At 39.1% G+C, this 19,903-nt stretch overlaps 2 protein-coding genes and 1 pseudogene across 2 annotated transcripts; 1 reads left to right on the top strand and 2 right to left on the bottom strand.

The window, feature by feature from the left end:
• Positions 1-2,256: 2,256 nt before the first annotated feature.
• Positions 2,257-5,414, bottom strand: LOC103326178 (G-type lectin S-receptor-like serine/threonine-protein kinase CES101). The gene is made up of 7 exons (XM_089048697.1): positions 4,229-5,414; positions 3,894-3,997; positions 3,618-3,806; positions 3,327-3,537; positions 2,965-3,208; positions 2,694-2,844; positions 2,257-2,598 (listed from the first exon to the last, which is right to left on the bottom strand). The coding sequence occupies exons 1-7, from the start codon at positions 5,412-5,414 to the stop codon at positions 2,257-2,259; spliced, it is 2,427 nt and encodes an 808-aa protein (XP_088904823.1).
• Positions 5,415-5,793: 379 nt separating this feature from the next.
• LOC148918753 (uncharacterized) lies at positions 5,794-6,444 on the top strand. Its single transcript, XM_089048696.1, has one exon. The coding sequence runs from the start codon at positions 5,794-5,796 to the stop codon at positions 6,442-6,444; it is 651 nt and encodes a 216-aa protein (XP_088904822.1).
• Positions 6,445-16,601: 10,157 nt separating this feature from the next.
• Positions 16,602-19,399, bottom strand: LOC148918752 (uncharacterized; annotated as a pseudogene).
• Between the last annotated feature and the right edge of the window lie 504 nt (positions 19,400-19,903).

Genomic DNA, 19,903 nt, shown 5'->3' with positions numbered 1-19,903 from the left:
TCGAGAAATTCTGGATGGGTCTTGTCAGAAAAAAAAAGTAAACAACCCCACTAATTCAATTGTATGCGCTAACTATATATCAATCATTTAGAGAGCCTCCCCTCAATCTATTACTCTAGTTACCCAAATTTGCATAAAGTTTTACATACTTTTCTTGTTTCTTGCTTTCAAATATGAGGATAACTTCTTCAATTTTTTCAGACATTGTTTTCTAATTGCACCCACATAAGTTTTATATAGGTTTGAAAGAGTCCTTTTTTCATTTAAATGATTTTGTGAAGAATTTCACAAGGAGAGCCAACTAGATTACTTATTAATCACGTTTAAGATGGCAAGGATGATCTATGAATGAAGATGTGAAAAATAGATGTTTTGGATCTTAAAAGTCATGAAGTCGTAGAAATTTACTTATATCGATGATTAGAATGAATAATCATTCATTTTTACTGAACCAACTCCAGCTACCTAGCTATAAGGTGGGAGAATAGTGCATGGATTGCTTGTGGAGTTGTTTCGTTTGCACCACGGTGAAAGAGGTGACCACCTGCATCTTTACTCTGCTAGTATAATTACCAAATATAGTAACACTAGTGTTGTAGCTACGTACGTATCCTGGCGGCAGGAAATTAATTTATTAGAATAAATGACCAAATTTGGTCTTGTTCATCATGATTCATGGTTGGCCGCGTGCAAAGGCGGGGCGGTGAACCAATGGACGCTAGTTGAACGTCGTGGGGTGGTCTATTCGATTGTGGAATGTTCAAAAGTAGTAAGAGATTTGAATTCATTCTGAGTTGTCATCTAATTAAGATATATATATATATATATACAGTCCCCTTCTATTGAGGGATCCCTCAAATAATTTTATTTGAGGGACGCCCTTTAGGGTACCCTACAATTTTTTTTCCAGTGATCCAAATCATCTATTTTTTAGGTCTTCATTCATAGATCATCCTTACAAAAAATTAGACAAATCGGAAATCATTTCGACATCCAATTATGTCTTACAAAATCAATGAACACGGTGTTTCAAGAAAGTACTAAAATTTCAATAACTCAATTGAGTAGTCAAATGATATCGGATTCAAGTGATTTTTTATAGAGATAATCTTTGAATGAGTATCTACAAAATAGATGGTTTGGATTAGTGAAATACAATCCATAGTGGCCCTACAAAGGGTGTCCCTCAAATAAGCTTATTTGAGGGATCCCTCAATGGAAGCTCTCTGTATATATATATATACATATATATTATATAATATACTTTTTGTATTTGGTCCAAAGGTCTTGCTGTCACTCACGCGCTCAAAATAGCGCCCCTTAACTTTTTTCCTTACACAAAAAAACATGTTGATGCTTGTTTTTTAGCACAGGAGAAAAACTCTCTTATACTGGGTATGCCACCGTAGTGCTATAATACGTCAATTATTGTTATGTGTTTTAACTTTCTAACATGACAATGTGTAATAAACTTGAGATATGGTCACGGTGGTATCTCTGTTATATATAAGTTCAATTTTGTAATAAAATGGGCATAAACAGATATATTTATTGAATGTGTTCATTAAACAACTCTCTACTTTCGTATATACGAGATAAGATTACATGAAAATGGAAAGAACCATTTCTGAAGAAAGAAAGGAGCTGCTGTAGGTTTCTATTGTGAGCATTCAAAACGGCTAACTTTTACATATCCTATTCTCTCTATGTATTTACAATTTGAACCCATATATATATATATATATATATCCATCCACCTTTACAGAATGATATAGAATATACAAAAATTAAAAAATGTAATTCATGTTTCAGAGGTTAATTGGTGTTCCAACGTTCTCAAATATTGTAGGGAGCATTGCATGATTAAATGTAATATAATAAATATATTTCATACAAATGAGATAGTCTAAATTATTCTGAATAATTATTCTAATTTAAAAAGAGGCAAAACCAAACTTGGGTACAGACGGGGGGGCTCCTTGACCAAGGTACATCTACAAATGGAATAATTTTTAAATTGAAATATTCGTCCCAAATATTCGTCCAACAAAAAAAAAAAAGGACATTAGGGATAAACTATGTATGATAACCTACGTGGAAAATATAAAAGCTGATATTACGATATTGAAACTAGTGCCTTGTTAATAACATAGTTTTTAAAATAAATAATTTTGGAAATTCACATATAGCCAGCATCACCTGAAGATCAGGCTTCGAACATATCATCATATCTTTATTCTTTACAATTTTATGAAACTAAGTATAACTGAGGCCAACCAAATATATGTTAGTGCTTTTAACGTCCGAATTAGACAAGCCATTTATTGATATAAGCTCCAAATCATTTCCACCCACGCCACCCCTGCCGATCACCCTTCTTTTTGTGAAAAATGCTGGCTTTGTAGGTATAGGTAATGGCACACCTTCATTTGTCAACATAGATATGACATCTGACATCGTCGGTCGATCGTCGGCATTTTCCTCCACGCATAATAGACTAACATGGACGCATCTCAACAATTGATCCCTAACACATGACTCGCCTAGTGTTGGATCCATAAGTTCTAGCCCTGCCCCTTCTTTCCATAACTCCCATGCCTGATGTAACAAGATCATCATGTTAATTCATTTAGGATATCATAATCTCACACCTGAAAATTTTATCAAACATGGTATGTATGTGTTTGACGTACATAACCTACTATACTGATCACACGATCATCATGGTAGAAGCTGCTGTTTTTTCTACCACATATGATTTCAAGCATTAGTACTCCAAAACTATAGACATCGGATTTTGGGGAGAAAATTCCCTCCATAGCGTATTCAGGAGACATGTAACCTCTATTCCAGATAGATAAAAACAAAAAAAATTTAGTACGTATAAATATACATGAATCCATAATTAACAACCAAAAATGAAATTATATATATGCATGTTAAGAATATGTACTGTTTACTTACAATGTCCCAACGATCCTATCAGTATTTGCTTCCATTTCATTATGAACAAATGCCCTTGCCATACCAAAATCAGAGATTTTAGGGTTCATATTTTCATCAAGTAGTATATTACTAGCTTTTAGATCTCTATGAATTACTCTCAATCTTGAGTATTTGTGAAGGTAAAGCAATCCTTGAGCGATTCCTTCAATTATGCCGAAACGAGTCTTCCAATCTAGTAACAGGCCTCTGGTTGGATCAGTACCTAAAATAGAGTTAGAAGGATGAGTAATATATATCACAATATGTACGTACTTCATAATAAATAACAAATAGATGTGTTTGTATGTGTATAAGATTAAAGTAATAGATGTGTTCTCAACCAAATAAAAGGTAGTCCAAACTTTTGTTTGGCATATTCTCATATATTAACATCCTCTCTTCGTTATGAATGCAAAATCCAAACAGACGAACAAGATTCGTATGTTGAAGTTCAGATATGAGTATCAATTCATTCTTAAACTCAAATGTTCCTTGCCCTGAACATCTTGAAAGCGTTTTCACGGCTATTTCTTGTCCCGATTCCAATGTTCCCTGAATTAATGGTACCAAATATATCAGGCATTTCTTGGAAATAGATATAAAAATACTTTCAATAGTAATCATAGACTTACCTTATAAACAGGTCCAAATCCCCCCTCACCAAGCTTGTTTTCAGTGGAGAAGTTGTCTGTGGCAGCCATGACAAATGCATAGCTAAATACTCTTAAATCGTGTTCCATCACTCCATCATTTTGAAGCCCGTTGCCATTAGTGTCCGTCAAGTCGAGCAATGCATTCTCAATCACTGTCCCTTTTTGTTTGTCAGAGATGAGAATCATTCTATCAATATTATGTTAATTTGTACATGTTCTGTATAAACGGCTGCACATTAAGTTTAAAGAATGTATACCGGAACATTGTAATTTTCTTTTCCTTAGTAAATAGCACACGATCCAAAGCACGGCTGCAGTACTGCCAGAGCCAATCCATAACCACTTATCAGGTGCTGCATCTAGAGATCGTAACATTTAATTAGCTATATGTATTTTGTTCGAAGACGCTGCCACACAAATGACCAAAAAAAAAAGTAAACAAAGAAAAATTATTGCATGTATGCATACACTGTGATTTGTAATAATTAATTAAGAAGGAATAAATCCTCATTATGTGTAATGATTCATGTAAGTTACATAGGGCACAATATTGTAATGATGATTATCTTAGAAAAATTAATGTTACTTACCAGAACGGGTTGCCTCTGTTGTTTGTACAAAAACCCTTGTAGTATTATCAGAGAGATAGTCTTCAACGAACTTCCAGTTTCCACTCCAAAACTTGCATCCAGTCTCATTATCAAATAGAGAGCTGAATCCAATGCAGTCACAAGAGCTCATACAAGTGCCCATACAATCACTGCTGCTGAGACTGGCATCGGGATCAGTCGAGATTATTGAATCCAAGTCGGATTTGCTTATTTGATGAAACTCACCACTTCGTGGGTCAAATCTAACGTGGATCCGCGTACAATCCCATCTTTGGCATCCTCCATCACTGTTTTGGCCATGGCAGTTACCTGATTGTGCAACATCAACTCCTCCATCAAGGTCAATTAGTCTCCCCGTTGTGGTCAACATCCATTCTGATGCCGCATTAGCACTTGCGAAAGTGAAATAGTCTTCATTCACATTTGAAACAATTGTGAAATTATATCTCAGATTGGATTCATCATCAGGTAGTATGAATTTAAATCTGTTATTGTTGATGAAGGCTCCACTAGTCCAGTAGACCACCCCACGTCGCCTAATCTTCAATTGGCGTGCGCTGGGATCCCAACCAAGAGTGAAAGGACGCGGCTCTCCGCTGTACTCGGTAAGCCAAGATGGAAGTGACCAAATGTGACCATTTCGATGGTCAATACCTACTTTCATACCTGGCAAAAGGATGCCCGTGGGATAGTCAAAACTTTGCCACAACACCCTCTTCACCGTTGATCCATATAGAGACTCAGAGTTGACTTCTTGCAGGACAAAATTACCAGAATCCAAAAGGGTAGCCACAACATTACTAGTGTTGATGTTGGTAGAGGCTTTTGGAGCAGTGTAAAGCTGGATAGGGCTGCCAGTACCATTATTGAGTGTAATTTTGAGGGTTGAATTGGTTTTCTCCAAAGCAAGAACTGCCACAAAAGGGTATGGAATAGGTTTGTCTCGGTTCGCAATCCATGGGTAATTCATATAATTTTGCTTGCACCAGATACCTAGGTATCTGGAATACTTCGAATTGTTGTGATCACTTACATAGAAACCCAAAGTGAACTTCCCGTTCGCAGAAACTAATAAGCTCGAGTAATCTAGAGTCTCACCTGGTTTAAGCGTATCCGTGCCGCTTGCACCACAAGTACTAGTACTCCACATTAAGATCAAAAACATGATGAAGACAGTTAAGGTTGTTGACTTGTATTAAGATTCCTACAATTGTGGGATTCCTACCATATTTGGTTTCCTAGTTTAGGATGTAATTATTCTTTCCTTTACTCGGTAGGATTGTATAGGGTTGTATATATATACCTTGTTTTTGAGACGGAATTAATAATGATATAGAAAAAGCATTCCTTCTTTTTGGTATCAGAGCTTGGTTAGAAAAGGAAAACACCGAACCCTAATTGTTTTTTTTCCTTCTGCCGTGTTCCTGATCAATTGCAGCGAGCAACTGTGAAGTTGTTGCTGCCCCCTGTTTTGTCAGTTTGTCCGTATTGTTCCAGAATCCCATCAACGCTGCAGGTTTTAGGCTATACCGACAGCAAGAGAGATGGCTGAAGAAAAGGGAGCCGGTTCTCAGATTGTTCCAGCGGCTGCTCCAATTATGGTGCAGTCAGAGAATTCAAGTTTTAATATTGGTATGGTTTTGGATGAAAAGAACTATGATTTATGGGCTCCTCTCATTCAAATCCATATTGCTGGAAGGAAGAAGATGGGATATCTTCGTGGGTCTATCAAGGCACCTAGCGAAGACGATCCTAAATATGATGATTGGTTCTCTGAAGATCAAAAAATTAAGAGTTGGCTTTTGTCTTCAATGAAGCCTGAGATTATGAAACGGTACATTAGGCTGTCTACGTCGAAGGAGATTTGGGACTCCCTTAAGGCAGCATACTTCGATGAGAATGACGAGGCTAGAATTTATTCGTTGAATCAGAAGGCATCACGTCTTTGTCAGAATGGCCGACCTTTGGCTACCTATTTTGGGGAGCTAACTGAGATTTTCCAAGAATTGGATCATTTTAATAAAGTATCCATGGAGTGTGAAAACGACATCAAAGTGTTTCAAAAATCCACTGAGAGACAACGAGTCTATGTGTTTCTTGGTGGTCTCAATGATGAGTTTGATCAGGTGCGTGGAGAAGTGCTACGGAAGGATCCCACTTGGCCTTCGGCTGTCTTATGCGTATGTTCGTCGTGAAGCCGATCGGAAGGAAGCAATGAAGACGGAGGTGGACAAAAGTGAACCCGCTGCAATGGCAGCAAAGGCCCGTGGATCATCTTATGGGCCTAACCGAGAAGGGTCACAAAACCGGCCAAGACAAACTCGGCCTAGCCAGCCAAGCCGGGATCGTCCCCAAGGTAAGTGCCCACACTGTGGCATGCCAGGACACTCCAAGAGTCGCTGTTTTGAGCTGATTGGATATCCCGAGAATTGGGATAGGACCCGTGATCCTCGGTGCAACAAGTCTCGAGCCTCCGCTGCAGAAACCAAGAATGATTCAGACCAAATAGCGGACAAGGCATCTGCCATGATTGCTACGGCAGGTAGTGATGGTAAGGCACTAAGTACCTCTACTTTTGTTATGAATAATACATGGATAATTGATTCCGGAGCTACTGAACATATGACTTGCGATTCTAGACAGGTTCCATCACTAAAAACATCAACCCAAACCGAGGTCAATGTTGCTAATGGTAATGTCGTCCCTTCGGGAAGGCACTGTTTCCCTTTCCGATACCATGAAACTTGACACTGTTCTTGTGGTTCCCTCTTTAAATTATAATTTGTTGTCTGTTGCTCAAATAACCCTTGCCTTACAGTGTTTGGTTATTTTTTGGCCTTATTTTTGTGTTTTTAAGGACATCCGGACGCGGAAGACGATTGGTTATGGTATTAGAAGAGGAAAACTTTATTACTTGGAATTGACCACTAGTAGTTCTAGCTTGCTGACTCAAGCTCTCTCTGTTGATGATTCTCAAGGGGATACTAATAAAGTGTCGGACATCTGGATGTGGCACAGGCGCCTTGGGCATGCTTCCTTTAGTTATCTACATAAGTTATTTCCTAGTTTGTTTTTCAAGACTGATGTTTCTCAAATTAAGTGTGATGTTTGTGACATGGCTAAGAGCCATCGAACTTCCTTTCCTCCCAGTTTCAATAAAAGTATCATTCCTTTTATGATTGTGCATTCTGATGTATGGGGACCGTCGAAAATAGCTACTCTTGGTGGTGCTCACTGGTTTGTTACTTTTATTGACGATTGCACCAAAATGACTTGGGTTATTTTGTTAAAATCGAAAAGCGAAGTTAGTTCGGCCTTTCAAAGGTTCCATAAAATGGTTGCTGTGCAATACAACAGGAATATCCAGGTTCTTAGAAGTGACAATGGTGGTGAATATGTTAATTTGGAACTTCGTTCCTTCCTAGAACTGCATGGTATTGTTCATCAGACCACGTGCCCGTATACTCCTCAACAGAATGGGGTTGCTGAACGCAAAAATAGACACCTGTTAGAAATGGTTCGTGCTTCACTCATTGAGGCACATCTGCCTCTACATTATTGGGGAGAGGCGCTTACGTCCGCAGCCTATCTTATTAATCGTCTTCCTTCTCGTACTATCAACTTCCATACACCATTTCAGGCTCTCACATCTCAGACTAGTAGTCCACCGACTCCCAATCTTCCCCCACGGATCTTGGGGTGTGTTGCTTTTGTTCACCTCCATCCCCATCAACGGCATAATAAACTTGAGCCTCGAGCCATTCGTTGTGTTTTTTTGGGTTATGCTACTACCCAGAAAGGATATCGTTGTTATCATCCTTCGAGTAAAAAAATGTTTATATTACTCAGGATGTGATTTTCCATGAGAATGAAATGTTTTTTGGATCCTCCACGTCCTCACTTCAGGGGGAGCACCGAAGTAGTGAAGTTCTGACCCGAGATAATACTGAAGTTTTGACATTTGATTATTCTCCTGTGGCTAGAAATGAGCTGCATGAAGAGCAACCATTGCAGTCATCACGTTTGGAGTACACAGCACCTAGAGAAGGGCATCCACGTGTTATGGTGATCACCACAAAGATCCGCAACGGGCAGCAGCCTATGTGCTTTGGTCATCAGCCCACCGAGCAGGTCCGAGGAGCAGCAAACATTGCAGGAGGAAGAGCATCCCACGGGTCCCACGGGGTTTGGGCTTGATGATGAGCTGCAGCCCATTATTTGCAATGGAACCGAGCAGCAACTACAGCAATTGCCACGGGATTTTCCTTCCGATGTTATATTAGATCCAAGTATAAACTCGTCTTATGTTAATTCTCATAACTAATCGTCTTCTACACCGGATGCAACTCCACTCCGTCGCCTTCCAGAGCGTATTAATCGAGGTATTCCCAAACCCACTTACGAGGCAGATCCTAAGTGTAAACACAAGTATTCCTTGAGTGAGCCAAATTCCGATTCAAAAGTGAGATACCCATTAAACAATTATGTGTCTACCTGTCACCTGTCAGAATCAAATAAGTCATTTGTATATCAATTATCTACTGTATCTATTCCTAACAGTGTGCAGGAGGCCTTAGCAGATTCCCGCTGGAAAGATGCAATGAATGAAGAATTAAGATCGTTGAAGAAGAATGCTACAGGAAATAACCAACTTGCCAGCCGGAAAGAAGTCTGTGGGATGCAAATGGGTCTATACAGTGAAATACAAAGCAGATGAAACAATTGATCGCTTTAAGGCAAGATTGGTGGCCAAGGGGTATACACAAAAATATGGCATTGACTACACTGATACGTTCGCACCAGTGGCAAAGATTAATACAGTGTTCTCATCCTTAGCAAAAATCTAGATTGGCCTTTGCAACAGTTCGATGTGAAAAATGCATTCCTCCATGGAGATCTAACTGAGGAGATTTACATGGACCTTCCACCAGGGTGGAGTGATCCGGACATACGGAAACAAAAGGTATGTAGGCTCAAGAAATCATTGTATGGATTGAAGCAGTCTTCAAGAGCCTGGTTTGGTAGATTTACCAAATCCATGAGAGCATTCGGGTATAGGCAAAGTAATTGGGATCACACGTTATTCCTGAAACACAAGAATGGAAAGGTTACAGCTCTCATCGTATATGTGGATGATATGGTGGTTACTGGTAACGATCCTGTTGAGCAAGCAGCCTTGAAAAAATATTTGTCCACAGAATTTGAAATGAAAGATCTTGGTTCTTTGAAATATTTTCTTGGGATTGAGGTGTCGAGGTGCAAGTCTGGGATATTTCTATCACAAAGGAAGTATATTCTTGACTGTTGAAAGAAACGGCATGACAAAGATGCAAGCCGGTGTCTACTCTGTTGGCCGAAGGAATGAAGTTGGGTATTGATCAGAACCAAGGATTGATTGATAAAGGGAGGTATCAAAGGTTAGTGGGAAGATTGATGTACTTGGCTCACACTAGGCCGGATCTTGCTCATGCCTTAGGTGTAATTAGTCAATATATGCACAATCCGGGAGAACAACACATGAGTGCAGTTATGAGAATATTGAGTTACTTGAAAGGAAGCCTGGTAAAGGAATTTTATTTCGAAAAAATGGGCATTTCAAAATTGAGTGCTATATAGATGCTGACTGGGCCGGATCAACGGATGATAGGCGCTCGACATCCGGGTATTTTACCTTTGTTGGGGGAAATCTAGTAACGTGGAGAAGTAAGAAGCAGAATGTTGTATCAAGGTCAAGCGCAGAAGCCGAATTTAGAGGCATGGCACTCGGTATCTGTGAACTCTTGTGGCTTAAGTTTCTATTACAAGATGTGGGGGTCAAATGTGGTCAGCCGATGAAGTTATTCTGTGACAATAAAGCTGCTCGTGATATTGCTCATAATCCAGTGCAACATGATAGGACCAAGCATGTAGAGGTTGACAGGTTCTTTATTAAGGAGAAACTAGATAGCAAAGTAATTGAGGTTCCTCCCATAGGAACAGACGACCAAGTAGCAGATATTCTCACTAAAGCGGTTTCGAGTGCCAAGTTCTCCAGGTTTCTAGACAAGTTGGGCATGTGCAACATCTATGCACCAACTTGAGGGGGAGTGTTGACTTGTATTAAGATTCCTACAATTGTGGGATTCCTACCATATTTGGTTTCCTAGTTTAGGATGTGATTATTCTTTCCTTTACTCGGTAGGATTGTATAGGGTTGTATATATATACCTTGTTTTTGAGACGGAATTAATAATGATATAGAAAAAGCATTCCTTCTTCTCGACTGCACCTAGCCATGATTCAGTACCGCAGCCACAAGATGTACTTTCTGATCCAAACAAAGACTTAAAGCTGGCTGAAAAACTCAAATGGGCTTCTGCAAATTATTCTGACCAAGGTACCTGTCTGCAAAGGAAAAGATAACCATCGTCTGTAAGACAGGTTTCCATTTAAAAACATGCCATATTGAGGTCGCTTGGACAAGGATGATGCAAGATGCCTACTTAATTTTTTCCCCAAGTCAAAGTGGTGGAGCGAGGAAAACTATCATGGGGATCAACCTCAAATACTAAATACTAAGGCAAAAAAGAAAAGAAAAAAAGAAATCATTTAATAACACAACTCCTTAGTATTGATTCATAAATCATTAATTGCAAGAGACTTACAAACGACAACAACTAGTTCTTACAGTTTGAAATTTTCATAATCACTTCATTATGAACAGTATCAAATATATATTTCAGGGTTAAAAGACTTGGGATTGGGTAATAATTGCCCTGTTAGGGTTAAAAGACTTGATTGATTGGTTGTTTCAATAAAACCACAATGAAAACGGACAAACTTTGCCCAGCCAAGTGTATGGATGTTGTGGTAGAAACGTACAACTTTAGGGTAAAAAAGAAAAACCTGACTTGATCAGAGAAAAAAGGTTCGAGTGAGTGATGCATAGCAGAAAAAGAGAGGGCTAGGGAATAGAGAAAGAGGTTGTTTCAATTTGTTAGTTGTCTGTTTGTAAGTAAATGACAGCTTTTCTGAGAAAGGTCAAATGAACATAAATCAAATAGAAGCACGCAGACCAAAATCTAACTAAGAGGGAAAACGAATAGAAGCATGCATGGTATTTCTGTATAATTAAATAGAAGCATGCAGACCAAAATCTGCAAACTTGATTGAAATGAACATAACCTACCTTAACTTAAAACATATGCATGGGAGTTCTGTATAATTACTGTTTGAGGCTCTGAAAGCAAATTAATGAACCTCTAACTAAGAGGGAAAACGATGAGATTATTGTAATTAGTCTCTAATCGGATGGGATTAAGTAGTCCAAGTCCAGTGAGATCCCACATATATTTGATCATATTAATTAATTAAGTAGTCTGTGGGCGGACTGCACTAAGAAATGCGTGGTTGACTTTTAACCATCAAAACCTCCTAAAGAAACCAGTCAAGCCGGAGCCAACAAAATTACTTTTAAAAAAAGGATTCAAGCCCCTAAAGTAATCTTCTGCGTAATTAACTTCGGACTGCAAATGTAAACTTTGCTTAGTCTTCGTAGTTTTAAAATTAGAAAAGTTATATAGATCCAAATTTCTATTGAGAAGTTGGGTTTAATCCTCAGATTTGGCGACTTTGCTACAAGTGTTTTGACTTTTGTGCCATATAGGATTACATTCCTTTTTAAATATTTTCTTATGTAATATTTTTATTTTTAATTTGTAAAATCATTTTTTGTTCCAATGTTGCCCCTTATGCCTTGAATCGGGTACATAAAGCTTTTTCCATGGCAAAATTGTAAACTAAATATTATGATATTTCCTAAGATGCACTTCTCTTCTAAACAATCAATTTCCTACCCCCAAGAGTTGTTCTCCCACTTCTTCTTCACATCAGCAACCTCCATGGCAGCAAGCAATTCTTTTTTCTTGGGGACCATTTTGATGTCAGATATGGAAAGTCTCTTGAAATTCATTTGGCACAGCAGGGTGCTTGGTCGATGGCTGTGCATGTCTATTTTGGCTCAATTTGCTCAAGTCTCTATTTTACATGTTTTTAGGGAAGAAAATACAATAGCACATCGTTTAGCACATGAGTTATAGGTAACAATTTTTATTTTTGTTCGCCCTATGGTAGAGGTATATTACATACTCTTATAGATATGTTATCCTATGGTGTAAGTATATTGTTCTATTGCCTATTGGATACGTATATGTGTTTTTCATATTTTGAACAATGTATAATAGTATTTTATGTACCTTTTTTTTAATAGGTAACAAACAATTTTTATTTGTCTATTTTGTATTTAACTTATAGGTAGTCTTTTAATTTATGTTTCTGACTTATAAGTAACACATCACTAAGTTTTTTCATTGCTAATAATAACACTATTTACATGTATGTTAATGTACATAATTTCATGTGGGTGTTGCCTGAATAATTGGTGTAATATATGGGTCTTTACTATCATTAATTAAATTATATTTTATCCATATATTAGGTAAATATTATCAAAGAAAGAATTCAAAATTTAAATTCTGAAATTCAATTATGAGGAAATAATGCATTAAATTTAAATTTTCAATGTGTTTTCCTTATTTATCCCAATGGGTAAAATCGACACAACAAAAAAGTAATAAAAGTCAAAGAACCTATATCTAAAACCAAAAAGCGTGGACTAAACTCAATGACAACTAATCATTTTAGACATAGATCTAAGAACTCATTTTAAAATTTGCATAGCATGTGTAACCGCCCTCCAAATATTTCAGCTTCTTATATTTTAGTACGAATAGACCATTTTTTCCCATTAATTGAAAAGACTTAGCCAATTAATCGACTCGTTTCGTACTGAGTGCTGTGCAGTGTACCTGAGAATCACCAAAGAAATGACTGATTTTTGTATGACTTTTAACCATCCAAACCTCTTCAAGTAACAATCAAGCCGGTGCCCAACAAAATTACTTTAGAAAAAAGAAGCCTCAACCTTTCTGTCTGTAGTAATTTTTTTTCCATAGTAATCTAACCGAAATGTCCGACTTTAATTAGTAAAGTTGATCTGCATTTAGACCTTTTCTTCCCACTGAAGACTTATCCAATCGACCAGAATGGAATGCAAGAAAGTCATGGGGCGCGTGCCAAAATGTTTCAAGAGCTTTCTCTTTTCTTCCCGTCCAAATGCTCTGTGGGTTGAGTGCAGATGCCGTCGTGGGGTTGGGCACGTTTGGTTATACGTAGGATCGATGTTGTCAATAATTTTATTTATATTTTACTTCTGTCTACCAAGTCGTACTACGTTTTCTGTATGAGTTTTGTTAGTAGTCTAAACCTTAATTACCGGCAGCAGCCTGTTAAACCTTATGTTACTTTTGATTTCGAATGTCTCCCCGCACCATTCTTGACTCTGCAAGGTTTCCTTTGTGCCCATATGTTACATGTATATATATAAAACAAGTACAAGTATGAACATCCCCACCTCTGTCCAAGAACATAAGGAAAACCCTAATAATTGAGTACAAGTATGAACATACCATAAGCTAAAAAACAAGCCTCAGCATGTTTTTTTGTTTAAGAAAAAAAGTTAAGGGGCACTATTTTGAGCGCGTGAGTGACAGCAAGACCTTTGGACCAAATACAAAAAGTATATTATATAAAATATATATCTTAATTAGATGACAACTACTCAGAATGAATTCAAATCTCTTACTACTTCTGAACATTCCACAATCCAATAGACCACCCCACGATGTTCAACTAGCGTCCATTGGTTCGCCGCCCCGCCTTTGCGTCCTACGCGGCTAACAATGAATCATGATGAACAAGACCAAATTTGGTAATTTATTCTAATAAATTAATTTCCTGCCGCCAGGATACGTACGTAGCTACAACACTACTGTTACTATATTTGGTAATTATACAGCAGAGTAAAGATGCAGAAGGTCACCTCCTTCACCGTGATGCAAACGAAACAACTCCACAAGCAATCCATGCACTGTTCTCCCACCTTATAGCTAGGTAGCTGGAGTTGGTTAAAAATGAATGATTATTCATTCTAATCATCGATGATATAAGTAAATTTCTACAACTACAGGACTTTTAAGAACTTTTGATTTAAGATATACCTTTCTCATTCTATTTTTCCTTTTTAATCAACCAAGTAGAGGGATTCCAACTTGACACCGTTTCAAACATATATTGGAAAGAAAAGTACTGCTAGACTAAAAAAATTTCAACGATCCAAAACATCTATTTTTCACATCTTCATTCATAGATCATCCTTGCCATCTTAAACATGATTAATAAGTAATCTAGTTGGCCTTCCTTGTGAAATTCTTCACATAATCATTTAAATGAAAGAAGGAGTTTGACAAACCTATATAAACCTTATGTGGGTGCAATTAGAAAACAATGTCTGAAACAATTGAAGAAGATATCCTCATATTTGAAAGCAAGAAACAAGAAAAGTACGTAAAACTTTATGCAAATTTGGGTAACTAGAGAAATAGATTGAGGGGAGGCTCTCTAAAATTATTAATATATAGTTAGCACGCATACAATTGAATTAGTGGGGTTGTTTACCATTTTTCTTCCAGTCTTTCGGTATTAATCATGGCTACGTGTTTCTATTTGATTTTTTTGTTATTTTTAATCGCTTATTGGAGCTGTTATTTTTTTGGTCGGTATTGGAGCTGGTATTCATCATGGCTAGGTGTTTCTAAGTGACGTTCTGCTATCCTGGATCAGTGTGACTCAGAGACAATGTCAAGGTATGTTTTGCATCCATGCATTCATATTTGCATATTTGCAAGTTCATCAAAAGTGGCTGTCAGATGTACAGGACTTGTTAAGTCTACGTTTTTTAAAGTTTTTTTTTTTTTGGCTTCCCTTGGCAATATTGTAATAGGACATACATTGTAATTACCCAAGCTCAAGTTTAGATTAAGAATAGTTTCTCTAAGTGTTCTTATCTGGCTGCTATCTTATGCAAGATCAATCATATTGGCAAAGGTAATTTGTGCATTGTATCATATTGTATTCATTAGATTCTTAAGATTATGAGTAGTGATCTTGTTTTCATATAACTAGTCATCCTTTGCATCAGCTGAAGGATTTCCAGCTGGATCAAAACAAACATTTTTGTCATATTATGCGAATTTTTTCAGCTGCCATGTGTACTATTCTGACAGAGGAATTTTTGGGTAAAAGTAAAATGATTCGTCATTTTCGCAGTCGTCACTTTTGACGGGAAGTTTTGAAAAGGTTCTTGCTAAGTTTTTGTTCTTCTTCTTCCTCAAGAGAAAGCCACCATTTTCATCTATGAGTTTTCTAAATTGATTTTTTGAAAACTGCTTTTGAAATATGAAATCTGCATCTAGCTAACACAAACACATTCTCATATATATATATATATAGGTGAGATTCAAAATTGGTTTCCTTCAAGAGTATGATTTCTTGAAGAAATTGGTAATTTTTCCTTGAATCCAAATTTTGGTTTCTGTCTGAGTTTGAGCTAGTTACCTGGTGCCATCAGATAAAAGAGCTGAAGAAGGAGTTGTCATTGCCATGAAGGACTAAGCTGCTAGCATTGCTAAGTTGGAGAAGAAGATTGCACAAAGGAGGTATAGTTTATCTTCCTAAATAGATCTCGGATTTCTTGAGCTTGCTTGTGTTTCTTTGTAAGAATTTTCTTTGCTTAGTGGATTGTCTGGTCGGTTAATGACCCCTAGTTTTTCTCAGCGGTGGGTTTCTAGGTGAACAATTTCTTATTCGCAAATATATTATTTTCTGGGTATGTGTTCTTGACAGTTGACTAGTCATCTCTTGATGTTATGCATTTCTGGGTTTGTGTTATTGCAGTTGACTAGTCATCAGTATCTGCCATTTGCTGTTTATTTGATTATGATGTTTTCACACACTTTCACCATAGTTGTTGCTAGCACAGTGTCATGGGATGACTTTTTCGGAGTCTTCCTTTCGTGCGGCCTTAGACTTGATCGCCTCTCGAACAAGCTAAGTCAGCCTCCTTTCTACAACACAAGATCGAACCAAGCAAAGAACAATCGCAAGAGCAAGAATGCAAAAGAATGCTAAAGAAAGTTTGAGAGAATATCTACTTGTATTGCTACTTAAATGCTTTACAAGTTGTAAGGTGAGGATACACAATGTGACATCCCCTTTATATACTGTTCCTATCCCACCTACCACCACAGTAGGTGGCTAAGATACAATGTCACATGCCGGCATCTACCAACTACTATCACCAACAATAGTCTACCAACTACTGTACAACGAATCTGGACATGTGGGCTAAGAGGTCTAGCATGATCAATCCAACGGGCTGGGCCTTGAACATGCGGGCCGTGACATTCTTCCCCACCTAATCCAATGACGTCCTCGTCGCCGTGGTAGATCATTTTCGTTCGAATGCTTCGATGATGTCTTTGTACTTCCACAAAGACTCTTCTTTCTCCCAGTTGCCTTCGGACTCTGGCAGGCCCTTCCATTTGACAAAGTACTCAAAGCACCTCGGTACACCCTTGCGTCGCACCTCTCGCTTGGCCATGATGCACTCAACCTCCTTGTCAAATGAAGTCACCATCAAAGGTGGAGCTCGTTGAGACTCTCCACGACTTGGCTCCTCGAGGTCGGCATGATATGGCTTGAGATTGCTCACGTGGTACACTAGATGAATCTTCAATTGGGGTGGTAGTTCCACAAGGTAAGCAGCTCTTCCCACTGATCGGATGATAGGAAATGGGCCCTCATATCTCCTCAACAATGCCTTGTCTAACTTTATAGTGGACTTGTGTTGAGAGGGGTTGAGCTTCACAAAGACCATATCACCTGGTTGGAACACAACATCTCGCCTATGCTTGTCCGCCCATTTCTTCATCTTCCGAGTTGCCTTCTCCAATTGAGCCCGAGCCAGCTCATTAGTCACCTGCCACTCCTTGGCCGTCTTGTATGCATGGGCTACTCTGTAGCCCGACACCACTGTGTTCGGTGTCATAGGTTGTTGTCATGTTGACAACTCAAAGGGACTTGACTATGTTGACTCCGACCGCTGCAAGTTGTATGAGAATTGAGCAACATCCAACTTTGCCCAATCTCGCTGGTTGGCACTCATATAGTGCCTCAGATTGTCCCACATTGGAACATAGATCTTCTTCCTTGTTACATAAAGAACACCATCATCGGGCCAAAATCTTCTTGTCTTCCCATCTTTGGCAAGCTCCAACAGACTTTTAGCTTGGGGATCATGCAACAAGCCCTCTCGTATCCTCTGCTCCGTGTCATTAAGCTTCCGACTCCAGAAAGCCAATGGGTGTTCATCCTGCATAAGTACACCACCAATAGCAGAATCTGATGCATTAGTGTATGCCTCAAAAGGTTTGCTAAGATCGGGTAGTATCAGCATTGGTTCCTCCATAGGTGCCCTCTTCAACTCATCGAAGGCATGATCCACCTTCCTCCTAGGTGGTAAGGTTTTGGGCAACTCCTTGGGCATGACCTCTGCAAACGTCTTAGGGATTGCCTCCTCCGTTTTTAGGACTGGTTTGACTTCTTTCTCAATTGTGTCCATCTTCATAGTCGCAAGGAACGTCAGTTTGCCCTTCTTCCAAGACTTGGAAAATTGCATGGCTGACAAAAGCTTCGACTAGCCTTGTTGCCTCACCACTGGCACCATGCATGGCATTGCTTCACCTTATGCAATGCACATAGTATTGTAAAATGGAATGGAGAATGCATTTACCTTGTCCATGAACTTCATTCCTAGCACGACATCGTAGTCATCCATCGAGATCACGGAGAAGTCAGCTACTCCTTTCCAAGTGGCAATGTGTAGCTCCACACCACGAGCTACTCCATCAATCTGTTTGACAGTTGAATTCACCGTCTTCATACTGCTTGCTTCCTTCGAGACTCGACACCCAAGTCTCTTTACTTCCTGCATGGACATAAAGTTGTGCAAGACACCTGTATCCACCAGGCAACGGGTTGTCTTGCCATTCATCATGGCGTCGACGAACATCACACCTTTGGCTTGAACCTATGGTTGAGCAACTTTGGCCTGCACAACATTGAAACGGTGAATGGCCCCCATTCCTGCTTCCCTGTCGGCCTCCTCTTCCTTCTCTCGGTTCATAGCATTCAAGGCTTTCTTCTGGGACAATCCCGCATCATGTACGCTCTATCGCTCAAGTAGTAAGCTAGCTTCGACTTGCCTTTCCCCTTGTCACCTTTGTCATTCTTCCTCTCGGATGACTTGTGACTGTCAGACTTGTCTCCTGACTTGCTACACTCTTTTGGCTTGTTGTCTCCCCCACCAGATCCACTGCTATCTTTCTTTCCTTTGAACTTGGAGTCGCCTTGATCCTTCTTCTTGAACTCAACAAGAGACTTGACTGCAGCAATTGCCTCTGACAAGGTTTCGACATGTCTCTTTTGTAACTCCAACTTGGCTCAATTCTGCAGGTCACTCATGAAGTACATGAGCTTGTCTTCATCCGTCATACTAGGCACCTCGAACAAGAAGTTGGTGAACATGGCGACATAGTCCTTCACGTTCCCAGTTTGCTTCAGCCATCTCAGCTTCTCCTTTGCCTCATACTTGGCATTCTCTGGATAGAAATGCAACATAATATCCTTCTTAAATTCATCACAAGTCTCAAGTGTAAACATACCTTGTTCGATCTCCATAGATCGACGACGCCACCACATGAGAGCATTGTCGGTGAGTAACAAAATGTTGTCGTTTTGATCTTGGGCTCATCATCCTCGAGCTTCAGATACTTGAAATACCTCTCGATATTCCACAAAAACATGTCTAGCTCATTCACCTCCCTCTTCCCATTATAGGATTTGGGCTTGAAAGAATCTAACACATTGGGTTCCTTCGGAGTCCGGGTCTTGTTCAAGACAGCTTTCTTGCACAAAGCCTAATCTCCTTTCACATCATTCACCTTCTCACGGCGGCACGCTCCGCTAAGAAGTGATCCAGCTTGGTTTGGACATTTAGTCGCATGCTTTGTCTAGCGAGTTGAGGGCTCCTTGGAATTGGCCTTGAAGCTCATCCGCCACAGCTTCGAAACCACTTTTCGTAAGGATGTCCTCCTCGAGTCTCTGATCAAACTCGACCATGGCAATCTCCATCTTAGAAAGCCGCTTCTCCATTATGGCTACAACATCTCTAGATCATTCCCTCTTTGATTTGCCCCCACGATCCATATTGACCTTGGACACATCAGTCTCCACATCGGATCCGCTCTTCGACATGCTTCTTCAAATGATTCCAGCTTTCGCTCGATACCAACCGTCACGGGATGACTTTTTCGAGTCTTCCTTTCAGTGCGGCCTTAGACTTGATCGCCTCTCGAACAAGCTAAGTCAACCTCCTTCCAACAACATAAGATCGAACCAAGCAAAGAAAAATCGCAAGAGCAAAAACGCAAAAGAATGCTAAAGAAAGTGTGGGAGAATATCTGCTTGTATTGCTACTTAAATGCTTCACAAGTTGTGAGGTGAGGATACACAATGTGACATCCTCCTTATATACTGTTCCTATCCCACCTATCACCACAGTAGGTGGCTAAGATACAATGTCACCTACCGGCATCTACCACCTACTATCACCAATCGTAGTCTACCAACTATTATACAACGAATCTGGACATGTGG

The sequence above is a fragment of the Prunus mume genome, linkage group LG3, assembly GCF_029339155.1.
Source record: "Prunus mume cultivar Tortuosa linkage group LG3, ASM2933915v1, whole genome shotgun sequence".
In the NCBI taxonomy this organism is placed as follows: domain Eukaryota; kingdom Viridiplantae; phylum Streptophyta; class Magnoliopsida; order Rosales; family Rosaceae; genus Prunus; species Prunus mume.
This window is presented reverse-complemented; position numbering and strand designations above follow the sequence as displayed.